At 38.4% G+C, this 12,724-nt stretch overlaps 1 protein-coding gene across 2 annotated transcripts in view; it reads right to left on the reverse strand.

The window, feature by feature from the left end:
* EDIL3 (EGF like repeats and discoidin domains 3) overlaps positions 1-12,724 on the reverse strand; it is a 440,701-nt gene that overhangs the window by 230,136 nt on the left and 197,841 nt on the right. For both annotated transcript variants that reach the window (XM_068535611.1, XM_068535613.1), the window contains one exon: positions 7,213-7,341. In XM_068535611.1, coding sequence (XP_068391712.1) covers positions 7,213-7,341 — 129 coding nt within the window. The remainder of the gene's footprint in view (positions 1-7,212; positions 7,342-12,724) is intronic.

Below are 12,724 nucleotides of genomic sequence, written 5' to 3' on the forward strand. Positions count from 1 at the left end.
GCAAGAGTTTCCCTGAGTTCTGTGAGCTGCTCTAGCAAATTAAGAGAACTTGAGGAGGGAATGTCCTATTTGTAGCCAAATCTGACAGAAGTTGTTGGTAACCTGGGGACCATCCGGAGTGGGCTGGGGGCAGTCTTGTGGTACTGAGCCCTCAACCTGTGGGATCTGACACTATCTTCAGGTATCCAAGGACAATAACACCCACCACCACCACAGATAGAGAGAAACAATTGATGGCTGCAAGAGGCAGCGGGTGAGGGAGTGGGTGAACGGGGTCAAAAGATACAAACTTCTAGTTACAAGACAAATAAGTGCTGGGGATGTACTGTGCAGCATGGTGACTATAATTTTAAATACTGTATTGCATATTTGAAAGTTGCTAAGAGAGTAGATCTTAAAAGTTCTCATCACAAGAAAAAAAATGTATGTTGCACACCTGATATGCATATAATGTTACGTGTCAATTGTATCTCAATTAAAAAAAAAGAAGGCGCAGTTAGGTCAGGAAGTTGAGCAGTTGTGTCCGTAAAGGGATGTGTGATGCTCTGGGAAAAGCCCTGTGACTCTCCAACCCCAGGGAACACAGTAGGACCCAATGTCCTTAAAACGGCTTAACTTGGCCTGATGGTTGCTTAGACCACGTGCAGTTTCAGATGCCTGGGTGGCCACCAGCAGAGGAAAGTGCAGCCAGCCCCTTAGCAACATTTTCAAGGTGGAACCGTCAGCAGAGCCAGGGAGCTCATACTCATTCCTAAGCATGTGGCAGCCTGGCAAAATAGTAAGTAAGCTCTCAAAAATTACTTGTCAAATGCGTAAATAAATAACCTCCTGGCCTGAGTGAGGAAGACTTCAGGAGAGAATGAGGCCCCACAGGGGTAAATGGCACTGGAAAATGGTAGCTAAGAGCAACAGGAATTAGGAAATCAAAGTTACACGTTGCCACAAACTGAGAGGCCTGGGAAGTTTGGATTACATGCAACAAATTTCTTTTCTTAAACTGTATTTGTGGTACCATCTCTATTCCTGGAGAGATCCTTTATGAAATCATGAGTGAATCAGTTCTAGAAGGTCAGGCCTATTAGTATAAATACACCACGTTCATGAGTCTAACCTTTCCGGCAAATTTTAACATATTTTTGTTCAGAACTTATGGTTTCCTGACAATCAGATTTCTTTTAATAAGTAACAGGGAAAAAAAAGAATGTTTAACTGTCATTTAAAGTAGCAATTTTCAAATATTTTGAGTTCGACAATATCTGAATATTTCATTGCAAAAAATCACAGACTGTGTCTATATTTGAATAGTGTTTCTGTGTAAATATCTAGTACATAGCTCTGCCAGGACAGTGCTCTTTGTGAGACTCCTGAAAGGAGTGAAAACAAGAAAATGAAAATGCCTTGGAACGCTGACTATTGCTGACAGATTAAGGGATAACATATTTTAAGAACAGTAAGCTAATATCTTCCTTTGGCCTGATTCTTTCAATCAGTTGAGGGCTCTTGCTGTAAGATGATTTCCGTTATATCAAGTAAAGCTTGAATGACAAAATTCAATAAGGTTGCCTGATTATACATTTAGTGTGGAGTTATATTTGTGTATCCTAAGCTTCGTTTCTCTGTGAGTATTTCTCTGCTTGGTATCTTTAAGACATAGTAATTCCTGGCAGTATAGTTCTAGAACACTGACTCCCAGCCTTGGCTGCACATTAGAATCATCTGGGGAGGTTTTAAAGCTCCTAATGCCTAGACCATACCCCAGACCAATTAAATATGAATCTCTGGGGTGGAAGTCAGGCATTAGTAGTTTTCATAAGTCTCCAAGTGATTCTAATGTGCAACCAAGGTGAGAACCAGTGTTCTAGAATTGTTTGTGTCAGTTTTACTAGGGTAATTGTTAATAGGCAGACCTGGGTCCAAAATTACTTCTATTAAGTTAGAATCTCTACAGATGAGCAAAATGAATCTGAATATTTATCTGTACTCCCAGATGATTCATATGCACACCAAGTTCGAGAACCTTTGGCTTATAGAGTTAAGGGGTCTAACATTGACCTGCAAAGTTCTCAGCGAACAGAAAAATCTGAATTCTCTACAGTCAGACACCTTTTGAGGTTGGAGGCAAGTCTATTTTGGAAGTCTCCTTAGAGGTCTATTTAGCCACTGTGGTTATATAGTTTGCAGGTGTCAGTAATAACTCCAGGTTGTTTCCACACAGTTTTGAAGTGAATACTTTATTAGGACAAATTTATCCTCTAGTGGGAAAGCTAAAATAAAGAGGCCATCAAGCTAAAATTAGAAAGAGTAATTTAACAAAATAATAATTACCTCTTAGAATTAAGGATGTAAGAGAGGAATTCTTATAGAAAAGCATAAAGTTCCAAATTAGGCTTCCCCACTGCCCTACAACTCATTTTTTTTGAAAAAAAAATTACAATTAAAAATTTTTTTTAAGAGAAGGGAAAAATTAAAGACCAATAGGAATCCCCATTATATTTTAAAATATTCATCCATTAGGAATTTGTTACCCTTTAAGATATGTAAAGTATGTTCTAAAATGCCTCATCTTATTCTAACAAATATCCTATTTAGGGAAGCAGGACAAAGGATTATTAATTCTACTTTTTATAGACATATTATTTCCAGCACATAATACAGTGTGAAGTTCTCAGTAAGTGTTTATTGAATTGAATTGAATCATTGGATGAGAAAGCTGAATCAAAGAACCTTTAAATACTAACCAAGTCTTCATCAATTGATCAAGATAGAACTGCATCAAAAATCCAAGTCTAATCCAGAATTCTTTCCCTAAAAGCAAGTTTACTCCCATATAATTTGGAAATTAAAGGTCATTCTTTTAGCCAGTAGTCCTCAAGTCTGGTGCACCTAAGGACCACATGGATACTTTTAACTATATCCAGGGTACCATCCAAAGATTGTGATTCAATAGGGCTGAGGTGGAACCAGATTCTAACAAGCATCACCTATCAGAAAACACATGTAATTGTCAAATATGTCATTAATCCAATTAACAGTGATTGTCAAAACAGCAAATACCATTGGCTAACTCTGAGAAAAGTGACAAATGTAATTTAAAAAAGTAAAATGACTCATATCCCCAATAAATATTTGTTGAATGTATGAATCCATTAGTCAATAGTATAAAATTAACACCAAACTGGTTTACAACATTTAGCATAATATACAAAGAGGAAAATTTTAGATTCTGTGATTTTTCTGGCCAACATTCTCAGTTTGAACTTTTTGGCCAACCCAATAAAAGGAATTGAAGGTTGCAGAGCTGAGCACAGGTAGGGAAGAATGCACAGAATGCCTTCACTAGTAAGATGGGCAAAGAATTCTAAGAATGAAGAAACAGTCCTTCCCTAAGGCATTAGATTTGTAACTAGGCAACAAATAAAATATGATTACTTCTAGCCAGCCCAAAATGCAGCTCCCACCAGAAAAGTGCTTGCTTAAAAATGCCTTTCAAAAGTCTAACCTCTAGACAATTTTGGTGTTCAACTCATCCTATAATTTACATCTTATAATTGACACACACACGTATGCGTATATATACATATATGTACATATACGTATATACACATAATTACATATATATGTATATGATACACATTAATGTATGGCATTTTAAGATCATGTATAATTTGATAATTCTATATAAAAACCAATACTAATCATTATTAGTTATAAAGTTATAACCTCATGCTATTTTCATTACCAAAAAAAGCATTTGTAATGGCTAAAATCCAAAACACTGACAATAATCAATGCTTGTGAGAACAGGAAACTCTCATTCTTTGCTGCCAAGTATGCAAAATGGTACAGCCACTGTGGAAGGCAGTTTGGCAGTTTCTGACAAAACTAAATGTACTGTTACCATAAGAATTACACTCTTAGGTATTTACTCAAATGGGTTGAAAACTTATGTCCACACAAAAACCTGCACATGAATGTTTATAGTAGCTTTATTCATAATTGCCAAAAATAGAAGCAACTAAGATGGTCTTTAATAGGTGAATGAATGAACACACTGAAGTACATCCATAAAGTGGAATATTATTCAGTGGTTAAAAGCAAAAAGAGCCATCAAGTCACAAAAAGACATGGAGGAAACTTAAATACATACTGCTAAATGAAACAAGTTACTCTGAAAAGTCTACATAGTATATGATTCCAGCTACATACTGTAGGATTCCAATTGTATGACATTCTGGAAAAGGCAAAACCACAGAGACAGTAAAAAAAAAAAAAAAAAAAAAATCAGTGGTTGCCAGGGGTTGGGAGTAGGGAGGGAGGGATGAATAGGCAGAGCACAGATTTTTAGGTTAGTGAAACTATTTTGCATGAGGCTTTGGTGGACACACGATATTACGCATTTTTCAAAATCCATAGAACTGTACAGTACAAATAGTAAACCTTAAACTATGGACTTTACTTAATAATAATATATTAATATCAGTTCATCAATTATAACAAATATACCCGATTAATGCAAGAAGTTAATAAGAGAGAAGACTAAGGAAGGGGGCTATACGGGAACTCTCTGTACTCTCTGCTCAATTTTTCTGTAAACCTAAAACTGTTCTCAAAACCAAAACCTAATTAAAAAAAAAACAAAAAACATATGTAGGTAATATTAATGCTAGCACTGGAAACATTTTTTCTAATTTGTAACATACTGACAAAACAGTTGTTAAACTAAACCTATTAACTATGTATTTGTCACTCCTATATCATGAAACTTAAAATTCTTTAACTATTTAGCATATTCCAAAAGATATTTAATTCACATTCTGTCATATAGAACTAAATTAATAAGCCCTGCTATAATTGGATGTCTGAAGAATTTTTTTCAATTCTTTTCCCAAATGAAATGTTCATATCATATTGGTCCATCTCTGATTTTCAATATAGTTTTTATTAGCAAAAAAATAATAAATATTTTGCCTATAATGCATTGTTATGTAACTGAATGCAGAAGTTGCTACCTTAACCTATGAGATGACTAGTTCTAGCTACTGAAAGCCTTGTGCAATTTTTCTCAAACTTCGATATGTGTGGGAGTCAACTGGGGATCATTTTTAAAAACAGATTCTGATTTAATTGGTTCGAGGTGGCACCTGGTAATCTGCATTTCCAACAAGCTTCCAGGTAATGCTGACGCAGGTCTACACTTTGAATAGCAAGGTTCTAGAGTATATCTAGGCTATAAGATAATTACCACTGTGAAACACAAACCCAAATCCCTAGCAGTTCTTGCAAGGGACTAAACAGCTGGTTTTTTTGGTTCTCCCACCTGGAAAAACTCTCAGGGCTTCCAGCACTTCTAAATTTGCTTTCCCAGTATATAATCCTTTTCAATTTTATCTGTAAAGAGGAAGACCTGATAACCTTTGTACAGTAAGCAAGCTACCCATTTAGTCATAATACTCTCCTAGTATAAGAGTATTGTATGTATGAGCCAGAGATCAGTTATTTCTAGTTCAATTTCTCTAGTTATATGTCTTCAAGCACAGAAAGGTCAAGTGACTGGCTCAGGGTCACTTATCCAATAACTTAGAGGTCAGGTCTCAAATCCAGGTCTCTGATTCCAAATCCAATCCCTTTCCCTCATTCTCTGCTGCTTCTAATAGTGATGCACTTCAGAGAAGAGGGACCAGTTTGTTTAGACCACAAAATCCCAGTTCTAAACTGAATCCCTCAGCCTCCAGCTTCCCATAAACCTTAAACATAGGTTTAAGGTCTTATAGAACCTGAGTCTTGAAGGAGGGATAGGATATTGATCAGAGGGAGGGGAATAAGGGAATGGCGAATGTCCTAGCGTGAGTAATGAATATATAAGCCATGAATACTAGAGTGATGATTAAGACCATGGTGTTAAGAATGAGTAAGGCAAAATTGGATATGTCAGCCAGAGCCAGATTTCCAATCATCAGCAAAAAATGTAGAGTGCATCCTGGCTCTGAGACTTTGAGAATATTGTGTACTTTTCTGGAGACCTGCAATGGCCAGGAATTCGTAGAATTTCTGTAGAAGCCTGTTATAATACACATAATACAGCCTACTGTAATACCTACACTGCTTGTAACTGTCTCTAAGGGCTCAGATCACCAACAAGGGCCTGAGAAGCTCCTGATTTTTGTCAGGCTGAGTCCAAAGTCACCACAGCTGATTTTTCCTTATTGTAGCATCACTGCTCAGCCTTCACACATGGATATCTCAAAACATCTCTGGAAAGACAGAGATGGGAGCCCAGAATCTTGGCTGCCTTGACATTTACCTAATCACCTGAAGAGAATATTACTAACTTATTGGCAAAGCTTTGTGACATAGTGTCAGAGCAGCATCCAGAGGAAGACAGTCTGGCAACCCCACTTGAGCCCCCCAATCAAGGGCTGCTTGCATAGAGTACACACACTTACAGAGGAATCCCCCCTTGAAATGAGAATAGAATTTTCATAATGGGTTGCTGTCCAGTGTTTAGTGGCAAGGACTGCACCCAAGGTCATATCATCCTAACTTTTTTTTTTTTTCCTGTGCTGCAGGGCTCTAGGGTGGAGAATGTAAGAGTATACAAAGGCAGATTTTTACTGTTAGAAATCCTTAGAAGGACAGTAATGTTGCGCCATATTTCTAAGAAGAAATCATCACAAGTGGACATATTTTGTTTAACTTCAGGTTAAATAAGAACAAGCATAAAAGAGAGATATGCAGATAGCACACTTGTTGAACTTTCAAAGATTTTCACACTAAAAATGCTGACATGTGAGAAGGAGGAAACTGGCTCATAGATAGGACAGAGTGGGCAGTTTTCTTTTCTGGGTATCATCTCTGAACTGAATCAACAGAATAATGTCTAGGAAGCTTGAAGAATGCAGCTTTAGGACAAATGTGAAAGAAAGAGACACATATCAGTTCAATATAAAAGCAGCATTTTGCAAGTATGGCTGAACAACGATGAAAAGGGCCAACAGAAGACTGCTAGCCCCCCACATGCCTGGGAGGATAGAAACACAGTCCAGGAGTCAGCGGGGAATGTGATATATTCAGTGGGAGAGAAGTAGCATTAGCCAACGGCCAGGGCTCTTTGCTGCTCAAAGATTCTATCATTCTACTACAAACAAGAACGATAATGACTTGTATATTTTGCCATCAATGATAGTAAAAGCACAATGACTGTGGATGACTTACTGTGCTGACAGTGAATCCCATTAAATCCTCGGGGACATTTACAGACATAGCCTATGAATGTATCCCCTCGGTATGCTTCACTTATTTCACAGGTTCCTCCATTATGGCACGGATTAGGAGTGCAGGGACCTGAAAGACAGAAAAAGAATATTGCTGCATGATGCATATGCTTTAAAGTAGACATTGGGTCAACATTTTGCAATTAACAATTTTATAGAGAAAAGTGTTCTGGATATTAGTGCCACAGGAAATGTAGTAGTTGTGGGAGTGCTAGAGATCAATGGCCTGGGTTTGAATCCTGGTTTCATCACTTTCTAGCCATGTGGTCTTGGGCAATTTATTTAACCTCTCCTTACCTCAGTCTCATCTTCTGTTGAATGCAACACTAATACAATCTACCACAAAGGGGGATGATAGAGTTGAAAAGAATTCATACATATAAAATACCCAGAACAGACACATATGAAACACTCAGAAAGTATTAGCACTAAGTAAAATATTATTAAGGTCTCTGAATTATAACATCTCTTCTGCGTGTTTAAAAAGTAATAGTGAATGGCAATTTCTAGAGTTACGAACACAGAAGAGCTTTTGTATCCTGCTGGTGCAAGTAGCATAAACTTGTGAGTGACTATAACCACATGGGTCAAGTGGAGTGGAGAGCTGGTTGCAATACTTTTTTCGACTGTCTGTGAGTTTGTGGTGGGGCATACTTCGGGAGAACTACAATTTTTGCCAATGTATAGGAAGTAGCTCATCGAAAGTCGCAAATATAGAGAAGAGACACTGAGAGTTATTTATTTATTTATTTATTAATAAATTTGTTTATTTTTGGTTGCGTTGGGTCTTTGTTGCTATGCGCGGGGTTTCTCTAGTTGCGGAGAGCGGGGGCTACTCTTTGTTGCGGTGCGCGGGCTGCTCATTGCGGTGGCTTCTCTTGCTGCGGAGCACGGGCTCTAGGCACGAGGGGTTCAGTAGTTGTGGCGCACGGGCTTAGTTGCTCCGCAGCATGTGGGATGTCCCCAGACCAGGGCTCGAACCCATGTCCCCTGAATTGGCAGGAGGATTCTTAACCACTGCGCCACCGGGGAAGCCCGAGAGTTATTTTCAAGCTTTGAGAAAGTAACTTCACCAGAGTGACTGGTACTGTGAGAGTCAATAGAACTGTGGTGCTCCACCTCCCTTGGAGAGAACCAGCTGCCAGCACGGTGGAGGTGTAGAGCTGGGCCAGTCCTGCCTGACCCTGGGACTCTTCTACTGCACATTCTTTACTCTGGGGTGCCCCTTTGGTATGGCTGAGATTTTTTCAACTGGCATAGCATCCAAGGCTTTTTCTTTGCAATATTCCTTCCTTCCTTTTCTCCCTTCAGAGTTGACAGGCTTGTGTCACAGTCTGAAGGCTCATCCTACCTACTCTTGCTCTCTCTCCCGTTTGTCCATCACAGTTATTCCCCCCCAATAAACCTTTTGCATGTCTAATTCTGTCTTATATTGTTGGTTGGCCTCTTGGAAGATGCTAATTGACTCAGGGCAGAACCCAGATTGGAGTTTGTGAAGAAGAGAAAAGTTGAAAGAAGAAAAAGTTCTCCCGGGGAGATGAAGAAAGGCCAAGCAAAATATATAGTATTCTCTAATTTTGTCCTTTATTTTTTAATTGGAGAGACTAGAACACACTAGTTTATGTGATTATGTGAAACAAAAATCGATTATGTGAAACAAAAATCGCTGAAGAGAAAGTTAAGACGCACATACTAGAAAAGGAAAGCAAGAGTAATTAAACCAAGTGTCTGACTCTGTATGTAGAGATGAATTCCAGAGTCTGGAGGAAGATTAGTAAAGAAGAAAAGCAAGTGGTTTCAGCAGGGACTAGAGAGTAGGTGAAAGTGTTGGCACAAGAATGGTGATAACCAGAGTCAACTGGGCGGGGGTTCCATCAGGCAAGACTATTAAATAAGGGGTCCCCAACCCCTGGGCCATGGACCGGTACTGGTCCGCAGCCTGTTAGGAACCGGGCCACACAGCAGAAGATGAGGGGCGGGCGAGTGAGTGAAGCTTCATCTGCCGCTCCCCATCGCTCCCCATCGCTCCCCATCGCTTGCGTTTCCGCCTGAACCATCCACCCCCCCCCACCCCGTCCGTGGAAAAATTGTCTTCCACGAAACAGGTCCCTGGTGCCAAAAAGGTTGGGGACTGCTGTATTAAAAGGTCACAGTAGTAAATGGCTACCCAAGTGTGGGTCAAAGCCATTTAACAACTTGATGAGAGAAAAGGAAATTCAACATCATCACAAAGTTGACAACAGAAAGCACTCAGAGTTTGGGCAACGCTATCCTGCAAGACTTCATAATTCTATCACCTCCTCCAGTAGCTGTTTGACAGTTTCTTCCAGTTTAAAATTTCGCGAAATTCAATGGTTGTAGAATCTAATAAAGATATGCATGAAATAGGCAACAATGTGGCAAACTCTGGTGTCTAGATCCTCAATTCTTGGTAGGGCTGACTTTCAAAGAGTGAAAAGAAATCAATGTATCTGTGATTTTTCTCCAGATATCTTCATACCAATTAAAAATAATACATTTATTCAAGTAGGTAGTTTAGTGCTATGCAGTACTTGTCAATTAGACCAACTAACACCTGTCCTTGAGGTGGTATGTTGTAAATGTTTGAGACAGGAAGAAGGTGTTAACACCAGTGGTCATTTTTTTTCCATCACAAAGAGATGCAAACCATGCTACAGAATCCCTCCCTCATTCTCTTCTTTCTCACTTTCTGTTTCCTCCCTCCTCTCAAATTAATTAACATTAACGATCCTGACAACTTACAAATTCCTTTCACATAAATAATCTCATTTATTCCTCCCAGCAACTAGATGACGTCGTTGTCCTTACCATTCTCTTTTACCTTTTTCAAAAACTTAAAGACAGAAAGATTAGATAATATTTCCCAAATGAACATCTACAAGTGATGCATTTAGGTCTCAAGCTAAGAATCTGTGATCCTAAAACCTACATTCTTTACAGAATCAACCAACTGGGGAGGAGTGAAAGAAATAAAAGTGACATTAGAGGGTTGACTCATCAGTTTACTCAAAATAAGAAAATACATGACTTAGATTTTTTTATTATCTGATAACTGATAGCCATGCATTTAATTTCAAAAAAGATATTAATAATTATAGCTCGAGAATTATATAATTTTAAACAAATAAGGAGCGTTGGAGATCACCTAATCCAATCTTTCAACTTTACAGATGAGGAAACAAGCCTAATAAGAATTCAGTGATTTCTCAAAAATAAAAAAACAAAAACCTCAACTAATATGAGGAATGTTGAGTTTAAGGAATTCTCTCTAGTAGGAAAAACGTTATTAAAACCAAAAATGATTAAGCTATTTCTGACCCCTCAAGAGAGTGATATTATTTATATCAGAAAGAAAATAAATATTTTCCATGTTCCCTTCTACTTACAGAGCTGGGTGAGGGAGGGATAAAAAGCAAACAACTGAAATAGTAAGGCCTCTGCCAGTCCTTGGGAGCAGTTAAAGCCGTGATTATGAGGAAAGTGGTCAATGGAAGTCACTTGGAAGAACAAGGAGCAAATATGAGCCTGGAATAGATGACTCTGTTTACTCATGCTTCCTGCATCTCTGGAAAATTAGAACTTGGCTAGAAGCTGATGATGAGTTAGTGGCTCTGCCGTATAGAGGGAAGAACTTAGGAATGAATGGGGACAACCCAGGAGGGGAGACCCCACAAGCAGAGATGGAAGTAAATTTCAGGGAGCGAGGAGGGTCAAGCAGTATGCTGTGAGGCTGTAATATGGGAAGAAAAGTAGCTGGTAAGAAACTGTGATGTCTAAAATTCAGGTTTAAGTTGTTGGCACTGCTGCAATGTGACCTGTCTCTGCTGGACTATCCAGATCTACAGTCAGACCTGTGTGTGGTATTGGGGGAAATCAAGGGGAAAGAGCTGTGCTATTCATCTGGCTCATCCTGGCAGAAGGGAAGAAGTGTTGCAGGACACGACGCCCGAGGGACTCAAGAATCCAGTGGATACAGGAATCTGAAGACCAAGCTGACAGAGGTATCTAGTCCTAGACACTCTAGATATTTCCTGAGGGCACAGGCAAAGTCTGCCCAGCAATCTTGGTGCAGCCTCTGGGATTCCCCAAAGATACGAGTTAGAGAGTTGGAGCTCATTTTATTTATACCCTCAAAGACATCATGACCTCAGCTGACATCTGGGTTTCAGAAAAAGATTATCTGTTAGCTGCTGTTATTTTTCCTACTCTAAGAAATTCAATGATTTTCATTTACAGGGCGAGGATGAGGTAAGGCAAATGCGGCAAGGATTTAACCTTTCTAGAGTGCTTTATACGCTAAGCAACATGAAATACATAGTATTCTTTATGATGCTCTGTAAGAACATATCTTTGTTCTACAGGCAAGAAAACAGATTTGCGCAGAGAGGTTAAGTAACATGTGTAACTGCAAAAGCCAAGATTTTAACACATTCTGCCCGACTACAAACCTAAGCCCTTTCCATTAAGCCACACTTCCTGCCCCATTGAAGATCTGTAGATTAATATGTTAATCTTGACAGATGACTACAGAATCAGCATGCACTCACTAAGCACATTCCTATAAATAATACAGGACTCCAAAGGCTTCCTAAATGGAAATATTTCAAAGTATTTTCAGCAAATGGGTCAGTGTGTTAGGTATTATGGATATAGAGAGGCTCTGCTATGCTAACAGTACTCCACTTCAGCTATGTTTGAAATCAGCTGTCAAACGCATTTCCCCCTATTATTTTGTAATAATATATTTGTTATGTGTATACTGTTGCTTATACTGTGAAGATAAGAAGTTGACCCTGCTCAACATACAGATTTTTTTCTTTTTTGTCCCTAATAGTTATACCATGAAACTGATGTTATATGCCTTGTATACATTCTTTTGGCGAACTCACGGTAGAGTGTTGAAATGACTGGTTACATGATACTTTTCTCCATTAGACCCTTAATTCTCTGTGGTAAGAGTCATGGTCAGCGCACAGTAGGTTTCTGATAAATTTTTAAGAAACAACGATATGGGACTAATGAGTGATAAACGTCATGTCTTTTGCAGAGACCCCATTAAAGCTTACAAGGTTTATAAGCTATAAATATCTTTTGGCATTTCAATTGGTAATTAATTAGGATACTTTCTGTAACTTTTCTACACCTTTTAAGGTTCAAGTCCTTTAAATTTATAATTAGTTTCCAATATTTTTTGTCTCTAATACGGTTTAAGCTTCTAGAGTATTACATTTGTCATATTATAACTGTAAATAACAGATCATTAGAATGTAAACTTTTGCCTAATGATTATACCTGTATTCTAATTCTTTGGCAAATATATAATCAAGAAAAATTTAACATCATATAATCTGATTAATAGTGTTTTAGTCTCCTAATTTAATAATTCCTGTATAAAGAAAGACATTCACTTAAAACATTAGCAAAAAGAAATA

Source organism: Eschrichtius robustus, chromosome 2 (genome assembly GCF_028021215.1).
Source record: "Eschrichtius robustus isolate mEscRob2 chromosome 2, mEscRob2.pri, whole genome shotgun sequence".
Taxonomy (NCBI): Eukaryota; Metazoa; Chordata; class Mammalia; order Artiodactyla; family Eschrichtiidae; genus Eschrichtius; species Eschrichtius robustus.